This window comes from Castor canadensis, chromosome 14, assembly GCF_047511655.1.
Source record: "Castor canadensis chromosome 14, mCasCan1.hap1v2, whole genome shotgun sequence".
NCBI classification, from domain to species: Eukaryota; Metazoa; Chordata; class Mammalia; order Rodentia; family Castoridae; genus Castor; species Castor canadensis.
Genome location: NC_133399.1, coordinates 66,711,785 through 66,734,649, shown reverse-complemented (window position 1 = coordinate 66,734,649; position 22,865 = coordinate 66,711,785). Strand labels below are relative to the sequence as shown.

Sequence of the window (22,865 nt, the reverse complement as noted above, 5' to 3'; positions counted from 1 at the left end):
TAGTAGCTATTTGTAGAGTTGAGAGTACAACCAGGCTCTGCATTTTAAAATTGAGCTTAAAATATTAAATATTACCTTAAGTTTAATACCTACTAGGTATCATCAGACTTCAAGCTCAGCCCCTTTGCGTACCATTTTATGCTGTCATTTAATCCTCCCGGCAATCTTGTGATCTTCTATGAAAGGTGGATAAGTTTAGACCCCTGCTGGTCTAACATAGCTTTACTTCTAAGAGTCTTGTCTCTACTGAGTTGTGTTTTTTTAACCCAATGTGATTAATTTAAAATGGTGAAATGTTTTCTAGTATGGATTTTGTTGTCAGTATGTGATTGAGAAAAATTCAGCTGCTCTCCTGTCACCACATTCTTCTGCAGTGGATGTGCCTGTGTGTTCAAGTCCAATGAAAGAGACAGCTATGACCTCAAAATACTTAGAAAACATACACATTTCTAGCAAAACAATCACTCCTGTTAAAGTTGCCCAGAGCAAATTAAAGCTACAACTAACTGTAATGATACATTTCTGTTGCAAAATAGGAAGGTTATGTTAGGTAAAATACTGATCACAATGAGAAGGATTAAGGATTAGTTGACTTGAAAGAGCAGTCAGGCTTTCAATACTTTACTACTACTCATAAAGAACTACAAGATGAAATTTCTAGTTATGTAATTTTCACATTCAGTTAAGTATAAATATTTATTTTTTGCTTAAAGCAAGTTCTGAAGTTCTGAAAGTATGCAATAAACTCTGCTTTTCATGGTGGCTGTTTCTTTTGTTTTCTTACCCTTTACATGTGGCCATTAGAGATAGTTACCAGTTTTTGCTTGCCACTTGAGTCTGACTTGTGATTAAGGTGCTTTCTTTACAAACCAAAAGCCCTTCTTATATGATAAAAGAGTAACTACAGCTGATATGGTGGTACTCTGTTTTATTCTGCTTAACCCTGAGTCAGTTTATTAACATCTGGAAAATAATTATGTTCATTGTTTGCATTCAAGAATTAAATAATATACCATACACCCCTCTTATCTGTAGGGGATACGGTCTAAGACTCACAGAGAATCACTGGAAACTTGGATAGTAGTAAATCCTATATATGTTCTTCCCCATATACACATACCTATGATAAAGTTTAATTTATAAATTAGACATCTCTACTTAATTATGGGGCCATAATTAAGTAAAAAAAGATTACTTGGATATAAGCACTATGATGCTGGACAGTTGATCTGACAGCCCAGCTGATTGCTGGGGTGGATAGCATATCTGCTGTGGATCCACTGGACAAAGGAATGATTCACCTTCTGGATTGATGGAGTAGGGCAGTGTGAAATTTCATCATGCTACTCAATGTTTGAAACTTATTTCTTTTTTTTTATTTACTCACTTATTCATTTTTGCGGTATTGGGGTTTGAATTCTGGGCCCACCACTTGAGCCATGCCCTCAGCCCTGAATTCTTTTTGGAATTTTTCATTTACTACTATATAATATATAATAATATGCCACAGTTCAGCGTGGGTAACTGGAACTATGGAAGGTGAGGCTCCAGATAAAGAGGAAGGACCGTAGATGGTCTCTGCAAGATCTTACTGCGTCTTCTCAAGCCATGGCTAGTTTTAATATCCAAGTCTGAAAGTACCCAAGATCTAAGATGAGAAATACAAATGCTCACTTTTCTAGTAGCAGTGCCTTAATTCTGTCTATTGTGTGACCACTGTAACAAAGTCATTGACTTGATGGCTTGTGCATTAAAGGAAGAAGAGCTTTTTAAACAACAGGACTTATTACTTAGTAATATTTCAAAAGAATGTATGTACTTAGTAATTTTCCAAAATATATGTACTTAGTATGGACCTTTTATGAATGAAAATTTGGGACTCATCAGTGATAGTGGCTCAAAACTCATAATTGAACTGTAGTTTTTGAACAAATTTTTAATATACAATAGGTTGGTATTTGTGATCTGAAATGCCTGAGACCAGAAGTATTTCTGATTTCAGATGTTTTGGATTTTTGAATATTTGTATATCTATTTATATATATATATATTAAGAGATGTTTTGGAGTTGTGAACTAAGTCTGAACATGAAATTCATTTGTGTATCATATATGCTATCTACACATAACTTGAAGGTGATTTTATACAATATTTTTAGTGCAGTCGTGTTTTTTGACTGACCGTCACATGAGGTCATGTGTGGAGTTTTCCACTTGTTTTGCCAAGTAGGTACTCAGAAAGTTTCATATTTTGCACCATTTTGGGTTTTAGATTTTTGGAATGAGGATCCTCACTCCTGCTCTTCCTCCCTTCACTCTCACTCAGCACAAGTAGCTCAGAAATGTTTGGGTTATAAAATATTACATCTGACTTTTCCTTAACTAATCATTTTTTATAAGGTCTCCATATCCGAGAATTCTCTGTAGCTAGTTTCTACCCAGTATAGTGTGTGTTAATATATTCCTCAGTATATATGATGTTACGGTGATTGGGTTTCTATTTCTACATTTTTGATGGAAAGACTGTTGTAGAAGACAGAGATATTTTGCAGCATGGCTGCAGGGAACCAGAGTTACATGCATTACTGTGACTGTTAAACTTCTTGGAAGCATGCCAGTGTGTTATGGTGGGTTTCATATGTAAGTGATGAGCCACTAAAAGGCTCACACATTATAACAACTATTCTGAGGAGAGGAAGCATTTGGAAATTCAGCAGTAAAGCAGCAGCAGCAGCAACAAGCAGCCACAGTGGTAGTAAAGATAGGGCAGGTTCAGAGTTAGCATATTTCACAGTGAGTCAGTGAGCACATAGCTTCCCAGGCTACTGCCTGAAGGAGGCAAAGCAAAACTGTACATTGCAAGATTTTTCTAGTTTCATGTTTATGATGTCAAGTCATGTGATAATACTGTACCATAAGTTGCCAACTTCACTTTACTGTGGAGAAGAGCTTTTGCTGCAGTGCTTCCCCCCCTTTTTCCTTTTCTTTCTTTCTTTTTTTTTTTTTGAAAGAGAAAAAAAATTGTGCAATGTACGTTTATGCCTACACCATGCCAAGGCGACACTTACCAGTAAATAATCTCTGTATCCCCGAGGTAAGATACTGTTTCTGCTTTCCCTGCACAGTGCTGCTGCAGCACGGAGCTGATCCAAACATTCGGAACACTGATGGGAAATCAGCCCTGGACTTGGCAGATCCTTCAGCAAAAGCTGTCCTCACAGGTAAGAAAGCAGAGAGAGAGCTACCAAATTATTTTATCTGTGGAATTACAAGCTTGATTTTTATAAAACTCACATGCACTGAATATTTTTCACAACTGTAGCTAAAAAATATATATGCCATTATTAGTTTATTATTGATTGGATATCTGACTTATTAATTGCTCTGCTGTCATAAGCATAAGCAGTAAAATTGCTTATATTACTTGGACTTATAGCAATAGATCATAATATATTATTCACTCATATTTTTATCATTTTTATGGTTTATATCACATTTTCCTATACCTCATCTTCTCAGTTGTTTCTTTTTTAAGACCTTCACAATTGAGCAAGCAAGGGCATTTGTATTACTATAGAAGTAGTTTTGATTGTAAAGACAACCTGCTGCCTTATTACTTGGGTTGATCAGTGAAATACGCTGCTGCTTCCCCCTTGCCATCCTGTTTATATTTTTATCATATATCTTCATTTTTTACCATGACCGCCAAGTTATTTTTAACTGGGGCAGTGTATTATCTTTCTTCAGGTAATGCAGATTTTTTACTTAAGTACTCGTTTTACTAAATCAGATGTGAAGAACCAGTGAAGAAAAAAACGTTAGAATAGAAAGGACCTCTCATAACCATGCACAAAATAACGTTATAACTGATAGGATCTTGAGCAACTGTTTTCATTGATCTTCATTCTCAAAGTGCTGCATTAGATCTATTTTTGTTTTTATTCCTAGCATTTGAGTCCTGCTACCTTTTGCCCTCTTTTGCTTAACTGACCTTTGTAATTTGGAGCTTTTGGCACTGCAGTGCTAACAGTATTGTTTTAGGTTGTGTGAAAGAAATGACTTAACTACCTTCCACATTTACCCTGTTTGAAGAAAATAAATCTTGTGTTCTCATTTAAGTTTTAGAATCCACGCTGTGCATTTCTGACAAAGATTCTGAGATGAATGGAAGATGTTTAAGTACAGAACACTTTGAGAAAATGTGGAATTTTTCTTAATTAGTCTTCATGAAAAGATAACTTCTTACTGTGCTAAAATTAATATAATCACTGCTAAAACAAAGTAATATAAATTTCAATTAATAAAAGGTTGGAAGATTGAGTTGCTGAATCAAGAAAACATAAACCAGAGAAATAAAGCTGTTCAAATCAGTGTAGATAAGAAATTCAAATATAAATACAGTTTTTTAAAATTAAAAATAATACATAGTCTTAGGCCTGCTTAGATTCTGCAGCCTTTCAGTCTCTTCTTTTAACAAAGCCATGAACAACAATCACAGTTTTTGCATGATCTCTGATCAAAGGAAAAATACAGTTTATAAAAGCAGTTGTACAGTACATTATAAATGCCAAGCAAGACTTTCTGTATATTTCAGTGTCCTCCTTCTGACCTTCCTTCTCTCCAACTCTCAAGGCATGTCTATCCATTGTTACATTCATTTAGTGCACCGTTGCTTTTATATCCACTTTTGCTTTTTTAAAAGACAAAGTTAGAATACATGTTACTAACAATAAAAAATTGTCTCCTAATTTGTGGGGAATTTGATGGAAGATTATCTGGGAGAGATCTTTGGCTTAAACACTTATCAAGACTGAAGATTCATGAAGAACAGATACCACGTCTAAAGAAATAGTTTTGAAAACCATCTAGCATTGTACTTAGATAGGAAGATATTAAATACTTCTTGGTCATAATACTAATTTCATTAATTATCCTTTTCAAAAATACATACTTTTTTTGGAAATGGTAAACAACTTTTCAGGTATCATTTAAAAGAAAAAGTCTAATAGTAGTTTTGTTGGAAACATAAACTAGTTCTACTTATACATTCATGTTATATAATACAGTGAAGTAACACTTAAGTGAACTGTATTCCAAAGTGCTTTTCTGCCCATATAGGTATTTTACTAAGCAATTCTTATAAAGTTATTTGTAAATTACAAATAACTTACAAATAAAGTTATTATTTCTAAAGTTAAATTTAAAAAGATTAAGTATTGATTTTTAAAAAGGGAGGTGGGTTGGGGAAGTAGCTAGTTGGCCTGACAGGTGAAAGTTTAGGCTTCTGGGTTTCTCACTAAAGCCTGGTAAGAGTGCAAGTCTGTGTTCATTTGAGGAGAATGGATATTGTGCAAAGCTTGTCTGTCTTGGTAGATTCTGCTTTTCCTACTTCTTTGATTAGAGAGAGTTGGCTTTTTTGAGGTCTCTTGATATTTTTAGGTTACCAGTTTCTTTAGCTCTTAAGTTTGTCATATATGGGCAAAAATAACTTAGGAACTGATCACTGTATCATTCCTTGGCTATATAGGTTCCTCCTTGGTCTACGTTCTTCTTTACACCTTTGAGAGTCCTTTTATGTTTGTTTTATGTATAATGTCCAGATTTTTTAGATATGCTCAGTAAGAGGAATAAGGAAAAATATATCTACTCTTTTCCCAGAAGTCTTAAAATTATTACTTTAATTGGAGGTACTAAGGTTTGAACTCAGGGCCTTGTACTTGCTAGATAGGTGCTTTGCCATTTGTTCCACACCTACAACCCTTATTGCTTTAGTTATTTTTCAGATAGAGTCTTGTGTTTTTGCCTGGACTGGCCTGGATCTCCTCATTATGTCTCCTGCATAGCTGGGATGACACACCAGTTTGGTTGAGATGGGATCTAATGAACTTTTAGCCTTGAATTGCGATTCTCTTAATCTCTGCCTCTGATGGGATTACATGCATAGACACCCACTCTTAAAATTATTTTTAATCACCATTACTATAGAGAATCAGTCGTTACTCTTAAAGACACTATGAGGATTTAAGCATTGTGTCAAATTGCTTGAACAGTAGTAATTTTTGTGGCATACCTGCTTTTCTAAATCTATCTGCCAATTAGAGGCTGAGATTTAAGCAACACAGGACTACTCACATAGTAGTACACAGAATATAACTGTTGAATGGGTTAGTTTTAAAAACTGAATAAAAAGAAAAATTATAATTTCAGTATTTACAGTTGAAATTAATGATTGTAACTAAAGATAGAAGTTGTCACTAGCTTGCTGCTTTATCAACTCGTAGCTGGAGAAGTCATAGTGTTCCTTTTCTTTACCTGCTTTTTATGCTGTTCATTAATTCCATTTACTCGTTGGCTCAGCTCTAAGATTGGAATAGCCCATTAGCAAGTATTTTCCTACTTTATCTAATGTAGAATTGTTTTTCAAAAACCTTAAGAAGGCACTGAACATATGGCATGAAACTTTTATTATCTTCAAAAAAAGATGCTATTGAGTGATAGAATTAAGGGAATAGTAACAATCATTTAGGATTAAGGAAACACCATAATTAAGGTAACTGGCTTAGTGTTGGAGAACTTAAAACAGTGGAATTTTTGCCGAATACCATTGTTTCCTGCTATGCTTTTGCTTTGCTGTACACAGTATCAGTGTTGCTGTATTATGTTATTCACTCATAAGAGCAGGATGTGATGCAAAAGATGTATTGACCTAAAATAAAAACTTCCTTCAAACAGATGCTTACTTTTATATAAGCCTGATATTTCCAGCAGAACTGTCCTTACACCTGCATGTAATACCTTGCAGCATGCTATTTAAGCAGATATCAATGAGGAATGTTCTCCTGAAAGGCTAAATTATGAGCATTTGCTTAAGGAGTGGTTTAGTGAAGCGTTAGAGTAGAAAGAAGAATTATTGGTGATCCTAGGACATACAGTGCTCTTCTTAACTCTTTCTCTACTATAGAGAAGATGTCACTAGTAGCAAGTTTCAACTAAACAGGGTAGAGGTAAAATTGCTAGAAGAGGCAGTAGTTGACTTTAAAGGAAATGAGTATGTGTACTGTATGGTTCTTGTTTTTCAGACACTGTTCTAGTACTTTGTTAGGTTCCATATGAAATCTACTTTAAGTTTTATGAAATGCTTAGGCTAGCATTCCTTGGTCATTTACTTTATTATAGGTACTGTGCTATGTACTTTACTAAACTGCAAGAAATCATCTTTTTCTTTAAGGTTTTTGAGTTTTGTGTTAATTGTAGAAAGTGCATAGGGTATACCACAATTTATATAAAATAACCCTTCTAGTGTTTCAATGGTTTCATAGTTTACATCTAATATTCTTATCCACCAGGAATGTATTTTGGCAGATAGTAAAATTCCACATTTATTACTTAAGAAACATATTCTTGGGTCTGTTCTGCTCTATTGATCTGTTAATACTGGTATCAGATCCACTTGATTTAAATAATTTTTAAGTTTCAATGCCAATAGGACAGTTCTTAAAAAAATAGAAGCCAGAAAAAAAATTTTAAATCACTAAGTGGTTTATTTAATTCACCTCTTTAAAAAGCATTTTACTTAAACTAAGATTCAAGCTTTTAATCTGGCCCCACTTATCTATCTAACTGCACTTTTTTTCTTTTATTATTCATATGTGCATACAAGGCTTGGGTCATTTCTCCCCCCTGCCCCCACCCCCTCCCTTACCACCCACTCCGCCCCCTCCTTCTCCCCCCCACCCCCTCAATACCCAGCAGAAACTATTTTGCCCTTATTTCTAATTTTGTTGTAGAGAGAGTATAAGCAATAATAGGAAGGAACAAAGGTTTTTGCTGGTTGAGATAAGGATAGCTATACAGGGCATTGACTCACATTGATTTCCTGTGCGTGTGTGTTACCTTCTAGGTTAATTCTTTTTGATCTAACCTTTTCGCTAGTTCCTGGTCCCCTTTTCCTATTGGCCTCAGTTTAAAGTATCTGCTTTAGTTTCTCTGTGTTAAGGACAACAAATGCTAGCTAATTTTTTAGGTGTCTTACCTATCCTCACACCTCCCTTGTGTGCTCTCGCTTTTATCATGTGCTCAAAGTCCAATCCCATTGTTGTGTTGGCCCTTGATCTAATGTCCACGTATGAGGGAGAACATACGATTTTTGGTCTTTTGAGCGAGGCTAACCTCATTCAGAATGATGTTCTCCAATTCCATCCATTTACCAGCGAATGATAACATTTCGTTCTTCTTCATGGCTTCTTAAAATTCCATTGTGTATAGATACCACATTTTCTTAATCCATTCGTCGGTGGTGGGGCATCTTGGCTGTTTCCATAATTTGGCTATTGTGAATAGTGCCGCAATAAACATGGGTGTGCAGGTGCCTCTGGAGTAACCTGTGTCACAGTCTTTTGGGTATATCCCCAAGAGTGGTATTGCTGGATCAAATGGTAGATCGATGTCTAGCTTTTTAAGTAGCCTCCAAATTTTTTTCCAGAGTCTTTGTACTAGTCTACATTCCCACCAACAGTGTAAGAGGGTTCCTTTTTCCCCGCATCCTCGCCAACACGTGTTGTTGGTGGTGTTGCTGATGATGGCTATTCTAACAGGGGTGAGGTGGAATCTTAGTGTGGTTTTAATTTGCATTTCCTTTATTACTAGAGATGGTGAGCATTTTTTCATGTGTTTTTTGGCCATTTGAATTTCTTCTTTTGAGAAAGTTCTGTTTAGTTCACTTGCCCATTTCTGTATTGGTTCATTAGTTTGGGGAGAATTTAGTTTTTTAAGTTCCCTATATATTCTGGTTATCAGTCCTTTGTGTGATGTATAGTTGGCAAATATTTTCTCCCACTCTGTGGGTGTTCTCTTCAGTTTAGAGACCATTTCTTTTGATGAACAGAAGCTTTTTAGCTTTATGAGGTCCCATTTATCTATGCTATCTCTTAGTTGCTGTGCTGCTGGGGTTTCATTGAGAAAGTTCTTACCTATACCTACTAACTCCAGAGTATTTCCTATTCTTTCCTGTATCAACTTTAGAGTTTGTGGTCTGATATTAAGATCCTTGATCCATTTTGAGTTAATCTTGGTATAGGGTGATATACATGGATCTAGTTTCAGTTTTTTGCAGACTGCTAACCAGTTTTCCCAGCAGTTTTTGTTGAAGAGGCTGCCATTTCTCTATATATACATTTATATAATGTATATAAAATATACATTTTTAGCTCCTTTGTCAAAGACAAGTTGGTTATAGTTGTGTGGCTTCATATCTGGGTCCTCTATTCTGTTCCACTGGTCTTGATGTCTGTTTTTGTGCCAGTACCATGTTGTTTTTATTGTTATTGCTTTGTAATATAGTTTGAAGTCAGGTATTGTGATACCTCCTGCATTGTTCTTTTGACTGAGTATTGCCTTGGCTATTCGTGGCCTCTTGTGTTTCCATATAAATTTAACGGTAGATTTTTCAATCTCTTTAATGAATGTCATTGGAATTTTGATGGGAATTGCATTAAACATGTAGATTACTTTTGGGAGTATCAACATTTTTACTATGTTGATTCTACCAATCCATGAGCATGGGAGATCTCTCCACTTTCTATAGTCTTCCTCAATCTCTTTCTTCAGAAGTGTATAGTTTTCCTTGTAGAGGTCTTTCACATCTTTTGTTAGGTTTACACCTAGGTATTTGATTTTTTTTGAGGCTATTGTAAATGGAATTGTTTTCATACATTCTTTTTCAGTTTGCTTATTGTTAGTGTATAGAAATGCTAATGATTTTTCTATGTTGATTTTATATCCTGCTTAGGTAACTGTTTCTTTAAGCAGCTTTTGAGGCCCTTGAACACTTTCACGGACACTTAAAAATTGCCATATCATTTCACCTCTACTTAGTTTCACCTCTTTTGTACAGATGCTCTTAGTAGCCACTGTAATATTTTCCATTTTTTTAAAACTTTTTTTTTCTTTTGGTTTAATGATACCATTTATCATCTGTGTGTTCCTTACAGAGATAGTTGATGCAGGTGATCATTATGGAATATTGTTACTATCACTTAAATCAGGTACTTAAGAAATGCATTATGACACTGTTTTAAAAGTCATATTAAGGGGCCAGGTGTGGTGGTGCACGCCTGTCTTCCAGCACTCAGGAGGCTGAGGCTGAGGAATCGCAAGTTTAACACCAGGATGGACTACACAGTGAGACCCTTAGTAAAAAAAAAATAATAATAATTAAAAAATTAATTTCCCTTCTAAAAACGTGCTAATTACCTTTTCAAGGGACATTTAATATGCTGGTGATCCAGACTAGATTTTCTAATAATTTATGATTTTCAGTCATAAAAATATATAAAGTAATAGGTTATCAGTTACTACAAAATAATGGAGCCTACTTAGATGCCCAAATATAGGAGGGTGATCAGATAATCTGTACAGTATTTCAGATACATAAAATAATGAAGTTCTGTATGAATTGCTTTCTAAGATATAATTTTTAGGGAAACAAAGTATGAAAAATGTTTATTACATGCCATTCCTTTTGTAAGAAGCAGTATGTGGTAATTAGCCTCCCATAAGTTCCCCTGATTATTCTGTCCTTTCATACCTTTATGTAATCCTCTCCCACATTGTACCAGAGTTATTCCCTGTGGCCAATAGCAAACTATAGAGCTACTGGTATGTCACTTCTGTGGGGTCATAAAAGACTGGCTTTTGTCTCAGGTTCTGTCTTTCTCATTCTCTTGAATCACTTGCTCTAGAGGAAGCAAAGTGCTATATTGTTGGGAAACCCTTGGGAGATACTGAAGTTTCTGGCCACATCCAGTGAGAAACTGAGGCTTGTCAACAACCACATGATAAAGCTGGGAATCTGATTTTCCAGGCTCATGTAAGTCTTTGAGGTACTGTAGTCCTGTCTTATAGGTTGGTTGCCACCTTGAGAGATGCTGCATCGGAACATTCAGCTAACCACTCCCAAGATTCCTGGCCCTCAGAAACCATATGAAATATTTGTTCTTCTAAGCCCCTAAGCATTACAATTAGACATGGTACAGTTAGGCAGAAATAGATTACTAATGTACAATGAGATATTTTTCAGAAGACTTATTTAATTGTTTCTGCAAAATGTAACACAAGAAGTATAAACCAGTCAGGCTCAAGGTGTAGACCCTAAGTTCAAACCCCAATATGGCAAAAAAAATTTAAAAAAGTATGAACATTGAAATTGGGTATGTACAAGAAAATTGAGATTGCAGAAAGGAAGTAAGACATTTTCTAGAGCATATTATTTTAGTGTAATTTTAACTTCTGGAAGCTTGTCAATACTCTACTTAGTAAAAAATAAAATTAAGTCAGGGATGAGGGGAAAACCCTACAATTTGAATGCAAACAGGAGGAAATGAGTCATCTGTATTTCAAATACCCATGTTGAAGAAAATAAAGAGTAAATAATTCAAGTAACCTTTGAGTGTAGTACTTCAACATTATACCCCCAGCATGAGAGAAAGAAAAGAGAATTAAAAAAAAATGTGTTGGGTTCTTTTTAAGTTTTCTTTTCTTTTTTTTTGTAGCATATTGTATAATAACTCTGAAACTATTTCATGTGTCTTGTAGAATTGAGCAAATGAGTGAATGTGTTAGGAGGCAGGGCTTTTGCTGTGGAAGAGGAAATGTACAGATGTGGAATGGGTGAAGACAAAAGACAAACTTGGGGAGATGGGTTGAAGTTGTAGGTATCAGTATGACAGGGGGAAGTGACTAGTTCTGTGGAAAACAGCTTGAAGCAGTGATACTCATGGAGCAAGTATCCCTTGGTTTCTATCCCTGAACTCCGGAAAATATAAAAATAAAATGACTGACTTCAGAGGTAGGCGAGAGAAAATACCAAATGAGCCTGGAACAACTTGTTCTGAAAGTAGACAACTGCTCAAAAAATCTTGGAGACATGCCATAAGAACACAGAAGCCATTTTGAAGTGGCTTCTAGCAACCAAACTTGGGACAATTTGACTATTAAAATAAATTATGATAGTAATTTATAATTTAACCCATTGCATAAAATAGGAATAGATGGGTTCATATAGTGACAATAATTAAATGTATGGATGATTGAATAAATGGATAGAGAAGGGCTTTTTCTTACTGTAGAGTGCGTGCTAATCTGTGTGGACAGACTATTAAGTGTTAGAAAATCACCATTTGCCACCATCACATTAAAGACTGGGTGGGACTATAATAAGTGGATTCAGTGGATGCTAAGGCCCAGAGACTGTATTTGATTTAGCAGTATTGTGTTTGCATGGTTCTCAGCATGTCTGTCCATAGATTATTACTTGAAGACTAGTAACTATACAGTGGAGAAACCTGACGATATCGTTATTGAGTAATCACAATGAACACCATCGATGAGAGTCAAATACATCCTGTGTGCTGGTAGACATAATACCTGAGAAAATATTATAAGAAAGTATCTCTGTTTTTAGGACACAGGCACTGACACACTAAATACAAGAGAAACAATATATTGCAATGTATTTTGACCATATTGATATACATATGTACATACATAGAAAGGGTACAAAGCACATGGGCAAAATATTAAAAACTGGTGAGTCTGGGCAAAGAGTATACAGGAGTCCTCTGTAATTATATTGCAGATTTTCTCTGAGTTCAAAATGATTTCCAATGAAAAGTTTGTAAAAGCTATCATTAGGAAAAAAGGAAAAGGGATGCAGCTTAGTTAATGAATTACATAGTCACTCTGTTCTAGTTTTTCTACTTTTCAACTTCAGGCTTCTTTTTGAATTACTAGCATTTAGGAAGAGATAGCTCTTCTCACCTCACCCCCCTTTCTTTACAGTTTTACTTCTAACTGCATTGGTGATCTTTTCTAAATATTATTGTCTTGTAATTAAATGATTTTTTCTTTTTTATGAATGATGTTAAAACTTCCATTCCCTTGCCTTGTTTTAGATTAGAACATTTTATGGGCCTCACCGTTTATCCTGTTCTGAAGAAAACTTGGACATTAAATTTGTTGACGTTGTTTTGAAGCAAATGTTATCTGTACCATTTTGTCTTGACTTTCCCACAAGATGACAATAGGTTCAATGTTCCTAACTGGGTAAGAATGTGTTCAGTTCATTCTTTGAGGATACATTACCTTAGTTGGACACTAGATAGATTCTAACTAGTTCCCAGAATCTTTTTATCTAAATTAGCCTTTTTAGCTTTGTGCATATGACTGTGATAAGTGGTGTGAGCAATATGTTTTCTCCTAAGGGAAAGAATTGGGCCTACTTAGAATATCGATAATTCAGTGTCTAAATCTTTTACATTTAATCATCAGCCTCTGGCAGTTTTGAAATTGTTAGACTTTTCTTGATGTGGACATTGAGAGTCATCTAAATTGGCAGCCTGACTGGGACAAGAGAGGAATTAAGTGAAACATAGCTTAATTCTTTTTTGAGTGAAAGTGGAAAATGTATAATTGTCTGAAATGACTATGAGTATCATTCTATATGTGGGAATTTCTTTTAAAATAAGTAGTACTCAGCAGGTTGATTACATAGGAAATCATTCCTAGATAAGGAAAACTACAGTATTAACAGACTGTCCATTGATTTATAGGTTATGCAAACTTTGTTCTCTCCTGTTTGATCATATTGCACTACTTTCTAAGGAGAAGCAATGTTCTGTGTACCAGTTATTATTTATGTTTTCTCCCTCAAGTTTTTGTTTATGGGGAAAATTTATTACTCTTTATAATTCTAGTTATATATATTTGGCTTCAGTGTTTGGAAATGGGCCCCAGGTGAGTGAAAAAAATCTTTTTTCTCTATTGATGTTCAAATCTGTCCATATGTTGGTTTTCTATTATTCTATTACCCTCAATTGCACTGAGAATAAATGATTGATTGCTTATGACAGGACATAAAAATGATCTTGTTTTTAAGAAGTTATTAGACTGCCAGGGGCAATAACAGGGGAAAATATCTCCAGAAGAGCAACAATATTGTGAACTTGCTGATAAAATAAGTCTTCTTTTCATTTAAAAAACCTAATAAGGAATATAAAATAACCTCTTGCTTATACTCTTTGCAAAAGAAAAACATACACCAAGTAGAAATATTGATGATGATTTATAGAAGAGAAGGCCAGCTTGGAATAGAGAAGGGAAAGAAACTCAGTTAAGAATGGAAACGATATTTCAACTACTTTATACTTAGTACCATCACATCAAAAGTTTGTGATTTTATTTGCTTGTTTCTGTTAAGGTTATATATTTTATACACACCTTTCTCAATATTTGAATTCTTAGATGACATTTGACAGCATAAAGGAATAGGGTTTCTGAGGAAATTCTTAGATCCTTTTATATTTCCTCATGCTTACTTTAATCATGGCTCTCATGTCAGTTATTTAAAGGAACATTTGGGCTAAATGTTATGCTGAAGTGTTATAGATGATACTTTAATTATCAGGTTTTGTACCTAAATATCTTCTAATTTGAAGACAAAAATTTCCAGTGTCATGCAACTGCATCCATATATAAACATAAACACTTAGCATGATTTTTTGAGCACATAAGAAATAATAGTTTATATTTTGTTTCTGAAAGATAAGAGAATGGAAAATTAAATATTGTTCATTTTAGATCCTTATGTGATACTTTTCAGAAAAAAATGACTAGACAAAAGATAAAAGATTTAGAACAGGGCAATAGTGGCTCACGCCTGTAATCCTTGTGACTCAGGAGGCAAAGATCAGGAGGATCGCAGTTCGAAGCCAGCCCAAGCAAATAGTTCCATGAGACCCTATCTCGAAAAAACCCTTCACAAAAAAGGGCTGGTGGAGTGGCTCAAGGTGTACTGAGTTCAAGTCTCAGTACCGCAAAGAAAAAAAAAAGATTTAAATGATTTAACCAAAGAATGAAAGTAAAAAGATATTTCAAAGAAATATTTGAAAATGTGAAGTAGAAAATTCTTTTACATATATTAAAAACAATAAGAGCTAAAATACATTGGCATATTATTTATAATGGTAAAAAATTGGGACTAGGATTTACAAGAAGTCCTGTAAGAAAAATCATGCATTGTAAAAACAGTGCCCAGAGCACAGAGCAAAAGAACACTTAAAAGAAAGAACTTCCCATAAACTTGATTAAAAGAGGTGGAAATGGGGATAGGAAAGTTCTGAAACATTTACTCACAGAGAACAAAGTGAATGAAATCCTTAGGAAGTTACAGAGACCACGGGGAGACTTCACCTTCTGAGATGACTGCCTTCCAATGGAGTTTGCCCTCAAAACATGCTGTTTCCCACTACTGTTAATTCACTATCTTCTGTAAGTCTGAGTTGAATTGTTGCTAGACTTTTATCACCACGCTTTGCCCAAGGGCAGCCATTGTCCAGCAGTGTTATGAATGTTTTGTGTTGTTATTTAGAGCAAATTTGAGTATGACCTTGCAGATTCTTTCAGGTTAAAAATTCAGGAAAACTAATTTATTTTGAAAAATAGACCTATTTTTAATTGGCATGAAAACTGCTTAAGCTCAAACAATAAGTTGTTTAAATATAAGGAGAATCCCTTATTAGTTTTTATTCCTAGGCTGTGAGAACAACTTTCTTTTAATTTTGACCAATCTTTTCTCTTTGGGCTAGGAAATGAAACTTATTTTTTATTGAAATGATGAGGTATATATGGTCACTTTAAATATATTACAAAGCCTATTTTTAAGTTATGTTTTAGGGAGTGTAATTTGTTCGCATCCCTGATTCAGTTACATGAACCAGTGAGGTTATTCCTCAGAAACTATGACGAATACTTTGTGTCTTAGAGGATTTTTGAGTACTTGTAGCCATTGTACTTAGAATTTTTCATTCATTCTCCCTTAAGACAACCATTTATACATATACCATGTCTTCAAGTAAATCATGTAAAGGTCAATGTTACAAAAGACCAAGCAGGAAAGTTCAAGAGCAAAGGAAGATTGCAAAGCATAATTTTAAAAAGCATCATGGGCCTCTGTACATCTTTCCCAGTATATGTAAACTCTTTAGCAAAAAGGCACTTACACAGGGACTATATCAAGAGGTCTCTGTGATAACTTTAACATTCTTATATGTTGATCTTATCAAGGTCAGGTTTATCCTTACATAAGGCAATACTATTTGAGCTAGTTAACAGAGAATTGTTCAATGTATTTTTTAGGCTGTAATATGTTCCCGGGATTGGAAAGTAGATCAGACTGTATCCAGTATATTCAAGACTCTGCCTTCAAATATGTGGATAGTAATGATTGGGGCTTAAATCTGACATAGTAAGAGTGCTCTGAAGGCAAATTCATTATGAAAATTTAAAAAATGTTTGTTCAGCTAATTGGTAGAAATAAACATATTCCTTTTGAGAAGGCAAATAGCACCTGATACACAGGAACTGCCCTGACATAGCTAGGCTATGTGGTTCTACTATGGGACCCGAACAATTCAACGTCAAATCAGGTCACTAGAGACTATGATTAAGTGATACAAAATAAGATTGCTTCATAATATTGTCTAAGCACAGACAAAAACAAAGTCTGTGTAATCCGTAACATGCCAAACACCTTCCTCACCTGGCTGATCTGAATGACAGCCACTTTTTTACCCAGTCATAGAATTGGCCCCACTTTCTGTTAGCAGCCAATCTAAAACAAACCTCTGCTTCCTTTGGCTCTTTCCTCAAATCTCCAACAAAAGCCCAAATGCTCTGATAGATTTTTTTCACGTCCTTTACTGAGACATCCCAGTGTTAACCCACTTGGTGCATTCTCCCTTACCACAGTAGGTAATAAGCCCAGTTTGTTCAGCTTCAGGTATATTCCCAGTGGTTTTTGGCTGTAGGGCATTGCTACTTTCCATAAAGATATTTCTCAAGATATAATTCCCCCACCCCCCGCCCCGATGTTTCAGAGTTGAATGTTTTATTAACTTTGTGTGTGTGTGTGTGTGTGTGTGTGTTTATTTTTTAACCATGTGTGTTAGCACTTGAATATCAGAGTATATAAGGAGAAAAAGGCACTGTGCCTGCCCCCTAGGAAATTTTCAAGTAGACAGTTGATGTATTTTCATGTAATAATAAAAGTGAGCTGGGTGCACCCGCTCTTGACTCCTCCCAGCTCTGGGAGCTCTGCTCTTTGCTACTTTTCTATCTTAATATACTCCCACTTCACACACACACACACACACACACACACACACACACAGTCAAAAAGTGAACTGGGTGCAATGGCTTACACCTATAATCCTAGCTACTTGGGAGGTGGAGCTCAGGAAGATCCCTGATCTTAGCCAGCTATGCAGGAGGTGTAAGTAGGAGGATCATGATCAGAAAGGCTAACCCAGGTAAAAACAAGAGACCTTCACCTAAAAATAACTAAAGTTTAAAAAGGGCCAGGGCTGGGGCTCAAGTGGTATATGTGCCTAACAAGTACAAGGTCCTGTCTTCAGTCTAGTATCATAAAGAAAAAAAAAAAGTGAGCCTGATTTATTTTTGAATATCTTCCACTTGTAAGCTGTATTCACTTTACCATATTATAACAAATAACATTTTAAAAAGCTTGAAATTTTAATTTTTATAGGGTACAGAATTCTAGTTACCTTGGGCTAATAGCATGATAAAACCTAAATTCTTGAAGTTTATTCTCAAAAGTCCTACTGCTGTAGAGTATTCCTAACATATATACATGTTTATATATGTATGTATATAGCTGTGTCTCTGTATGTATTTTAAAACCCTCTTCCTGGAAATGCTTCTTTGTGTGTGTATTCTTGATAGGGAGAGACGTGTGGAGAGACCTTTATTTTGCAATGCAGATGTAATAATTCACACAGAACCGCTGATGGCCAGTTGTGATGATGTATTATGTGTCTTTCCCCAGAAAGACTGTTAGTTCTTCTATCTGCCCTAGGATATATCTATTTCCAAAGTTATTTTCTGTAAGATTTCAAAGTTTCTCCATTTAGTCTTTGTCAAAAAAGGCTATAGATTTCATACAAAGCAGAAATGAATCTTAAGTGTTTGTTCTTAGTTTTGCTTTTCAGCAAATAGACTCACCAAGTATCCCAAGGCAAATCATTGAACTCCTGGGATTTAATTTTTTTACCCTTCAAAACAGACTCTTTTAAGGTTATCAAGATGAGAAAATATTAGGCTGTCAAGAATCCCAAAATAGCCTGCTGAAATTTTATACCAATTACAAACCACTTAGGTAGTCTTTGTTACCATTCCTAGATAATTATACACCCAGAAGCCATTATACAAATGACTGATTCTGTCAATTAAGGCACATTGACTCAGATGAATATATAGTATCTTTTGCTAGCACAGAATGAGAGTTTATGTGATGAGAGTGGTTTTTAGCCTTTGGATGGTGCTAGTTCTTAATTATAGCATTCTCTGAAATGTATGGCTATTAAAACACATCACAAATTAAAAGTGAACTAATTTTAAACACTTTTCTATTTTTATCATGCTGGGCTTTCTACAGATATTATTTAATTTTTATTTATGTCTAAATGCTGTTTGGTGTGACTGCATCAAACTAAAGTGCTTCTGCACACACAGCAAAGGAAACTCACCAGATTCAAGAGACAGCCCACAGAATGGGAGAAAATCTTTGCCAGCTACTTATCCGATAAGGGACTAATATACAGAATCTACAGGGAATTAAAAAAACTCAGTGCCCAAAGAATCAACACCCTAATGAAGAAATGGGCACATGAATTAAACAGAATTCTCAAAGGAAGAGGTACAAATGTCCAGTAAATTCATAAAGAAGTGTTCAACTTTCTTTGTTATAATAGAGATGCAAATCAAAACAACACTTAAATTTCATCTCACCCCAGTTAGAATGGCCAGAATCAAGGGCAATAACAACAACAAATGCTGTTGAGGATGTGGCAAAATATATGTCTTGGGATATGGCAATTATACATTGCTGGTGGGAATGCAAATTAGTGCAACCATTATGGAAAGCAGTATGGAGATTCCCCAAAAAACTAGAGATAGAACTGCCATACGATCCAGTGATACCGCTCCTGGTCATATACCCAAAAGAACATAAGACAGGATACAGTAGAGACACCTGTACACCAGTGTTCATTGCAGCACTGTTCACAATAGCTAAGCTCTGGAAACAACCCAGACGCCCTACAACTAATGAATGGATCAAGAAATTGTGTATACACCACGGAGTATTACTCAGTCACAAGGAATAATGACGTGATTTGAAGGTAAATGGATGCACATGGAGGACATTATGTTAAGTGAAGTTAGCCAGGATCAGAAACACAAAAGCCACATGTTTTCTCTCATACATGGGAAGATAGATCCAAAGATAAACATACACACAAAACAAACATGATCAAAGAAACTGAGAAGTAGAACATGTTTGTAACCGTGGACCCACTCCATGGACCTCAGAGAAGGAGGGAAAGGGAATGATAGAGCACCAGCAATACCGTATAACATAAGATGTGAGGGCAGAGGATACAAGGAATGTATTGAAAGCTGCTGAAAAACGGGGGCAGGAGGTAAAGGAGTAATGGAAGGGATTAAACAGCCCAAAGTAAAGCACACCCACAGTGGGCAGACACTGAGACACCCCTTTGAACATCAACTTAAATGTTAATAATGAAAACCAGGACTATAAAATAGGCACAGTGTCTGTGTGTGTGGTGATGTACTACACAGGTTGTGGAGGTGAAAGAAAGAGATTAAGGTGATGGTATATGGTTACTAGAGTTCATATACCTATATGAAACAAAACTAAAAACCTCTTGTAATTGCTTTGGGTGGGGTGGGGAGGGGGCTTAGGGGGAGAGACAATGGGGGAAATTAAAAAATGTACAATATAAGTCTGATTAGAATTATCACTTCAAATTCCCCCCCTGTACAATGAATATATCCTAATTTTTAAAAAAGTACTGAAAAATAATTTATTTGGCCTAGGGCTAAATAATTTGAGATGGTACAGATGAACCAAAGTGGTATCATTCCTTAATTAACATGACCAGCTACAAATTTTCTGGCTATATAATTTGGTACTGATTTCTTTAATGTATGAAATAATGTTATTGAAATAAGATTTTAGCTTAATATAGTTTAGAATATTGAATAACATTTCTTTAAATTTTTTAACCTTAAGTTCTCATCAAGTCTTTTCCAGAGATATTTTAATTCTAAATATAAAATGAATTATAGTGGATTGAGAGCATGGCTGTAGTGGCAGAGCACTTGCTAGGTAAATGGGAGGCTCTAATTTCAATCCCCAGTACTTTCACAAAAAAAAAAAGGAAAGAAAGAAAGAAAAGAAATAGGGCCAGATGTGATGGCTCACACCTGTAATTTCAGCTACTTGAAAGAATTGTGGTTTGAAGCCAGCCCAGGCAAAAAGCGAAAAGAGCCCCATCTCAACTAACTAGCTGGATATGGTGGTGCATGACTGTGATCTCAGCTATGTGGGAAGCATAAGCAGGAGGGTTGAGATCCAAGGATGACCCTGGGAAAAAATTTGAGACCCTATCTGACAAATGACTAAAGCAAAAGGGACTGGAGCATGGATGTAATGGTAGCGTGGCATGCCTAGCAAGCATGAGGCCCTGAGTTCAAATCCCAGTACTGCCCAAAATAAATGAACAAATAAATACATAATAATTAAATAAAATAATAAAATGAATTATTAATAATTCATTTAATTAATAATAAAATGAAGTATCTTTAGTAAAATGTGTCATCTCTAACGTTTATGCTATACATAAATACTTTAATAACTCATAAAAGTTCATCTAAACTCAAATAGAAGCATAGGAAATCAATTCTTTTACCTCTTTTTGGAGGACTACTATCATGGCAACCTGGCTAAAATGTGTATAGGTGCTAAGTAACTAACAGGCAGGTAGCATACACAGTGTGGATACACTAGACAAAGGGATGCTTCATGTTCTGTATGGGGTGGAGCAGGGTGGCTGGCGATTTCTTTATACCACTTAGAATGGTATTGATTATTTGTGGAATTGTCTATTTCGTATTTTTGCACAGTAGTTGACCCTGGGGATAACTGAAACCATAGATAAGGTTTCAGTGTAATTCTCTAGTGAGTGCATAAATTAGTTTTGTACTTTCCAACTCAATTTATTCTGTGATTGTAGATTTTGATATGCCATGGATATCAAAATCTGCATATACTCAAGTCCCTTATATAAAAATAGCATAGCATTTGCATATAAAGTCTTCTTTTACTTTGAACTAAGATGTAGCATCTTGTAACTTTCTCCATTAGGTCTAGTTTTATCCTTTGTCCCAGGACTAAAGCTAATCCTTAGCAATTCTTCAAGTATTGGAAGAGACTTAGCATGTAATTTTAAAATCCTTTTCCTGCTCTCTGTGCAAAAATGAAAAATGGGTATGTTTTTAGTGTCTGCTACATAGTACAGCATCTAAATGCTTTAGATGTCCTGGTTGCTTGGTTTATTTTGGGTTCATTATTACATGCATGCTGTACATTTTTTAAAAATCTTAAAGGTCAACAAAGGCTGGGCCAGATGTCACCCCATGACTAGTATATGGAAGGTCCTGGATTTGATCCCTGACACTGGGGGGAAAAAAAACTCAATTCAACAGATCTGTAGTTTTGCAAAGATGTTTGTGCTATGTAATGAGCTTAGACTTCTTTTACCTCCCAATATTTTTACTTTAGGCAAGAGGAGGGATGGTAATGTGTGAAATTTTGTATACTGTAGTATGTGGTGGCAGGGAGGTAGATTGGCAAAAATGGCTAAACTAGAGCATGAGTTACGTTTGGAAAACTTCATTTCCTCAACTACCAATTGGCAGGAAATTAATATCTTAGGATATTAACTTATCTTAACTCTTTGGAACTCTAGTTAAGTTGGTTACTTACTACCTGTTGCCATCTCCAGGAGACAGTTCCAGTGTTATATAGTTGTCCCTTTGGTGTCTGTTGAGGATTGGTTACAGAATTTCTCATATCACATCTGTAGATACTTGAGCTCCTTAAAACATGGTATTTGCATATAACCTATGCACCCTACCCATATGCTTTCAACATCTCTAGATTACTTGCACTACCCAATGCAAGGTAGAAGTTACGTTAATAGTTGTTATAACTGTGTTTTTTGGGGGAATAATGACAGGAAAAAAGTCTGTACATGTTCAGTGTAGATGTAATTTTTCCCTGAATATTTTCCATTCTTGGTCAGTTGAGTCCGTAGATGAAGAACTCATTGATACAGAGGGCTGACTGTACAAAATATAATGGTAAAAATCAGCAAAAAAAAAAAAAAATGGTAAAAAGCCAGCCAGTACTCACACACAGAGGTACTTCCCTTTCTACCTTCATTCTAGAAATTTATTGCCTTTCTGTTTTGCATGATTTTGGTCACTTGATGCCTCCTGATGGACACAGAAGAAAATGCTATCTATATTGGCAAGCTAGAAAACAGTTGTCTTTTTATCCTTTTGCTTAGTTTGTTTATTGCATTTACTCCATGCCAACCTCGTAGATGTCCCAGAAGTAATTGGAGAGTGAAATTGAATAAGATCATTTGGTTTTAGTCTAGGCCATATTTTTGATATTGTTGAGTAAAAGTTTGGAAAAGTAAAATATTCTAAATGAAAAAAATACACTAAAATATTTGAAAATACCTAGCATTAGAAGGGGGTTGAGAACAACCCAAGTGTTATAACTGCTGAGTTCTCAGCTTTAGTAATTTCTGCAGAGAACCAATTACTCTTTGCTCTGTGCTCTGTAACTCTTGACATTATATAAAATTCATTTCTGGCTCTGTCTCCTTCCCTTGAAGTCAGAGACCATATCCTATATTC

At 35.3% G+C, this 22,865-nt stretch overlaps 1 protein-coding gene across 1 annotated transcript in view; it reads left to right on the top strand.

Moving 5' to 3' along the window:
• The window catches only part of Tnks (tankyrase), a 148,735-nt gene that overhangs the window by 37,263 nt on the left and 88,607 nt on the right, over positions 1 to 22,865 (top strand). Inside the window, exon 3 of the mRNA XM_020152882.2 lies at positions 3,125 to 3,220. Coding sequence (XP_020008471.1) covers positions 3,125 to 3,220 — 96 coding nt within the window. The remainder of the gene's footprint in view (positions 1 to 3,124; positions 3,221 to 22,865) is intronic.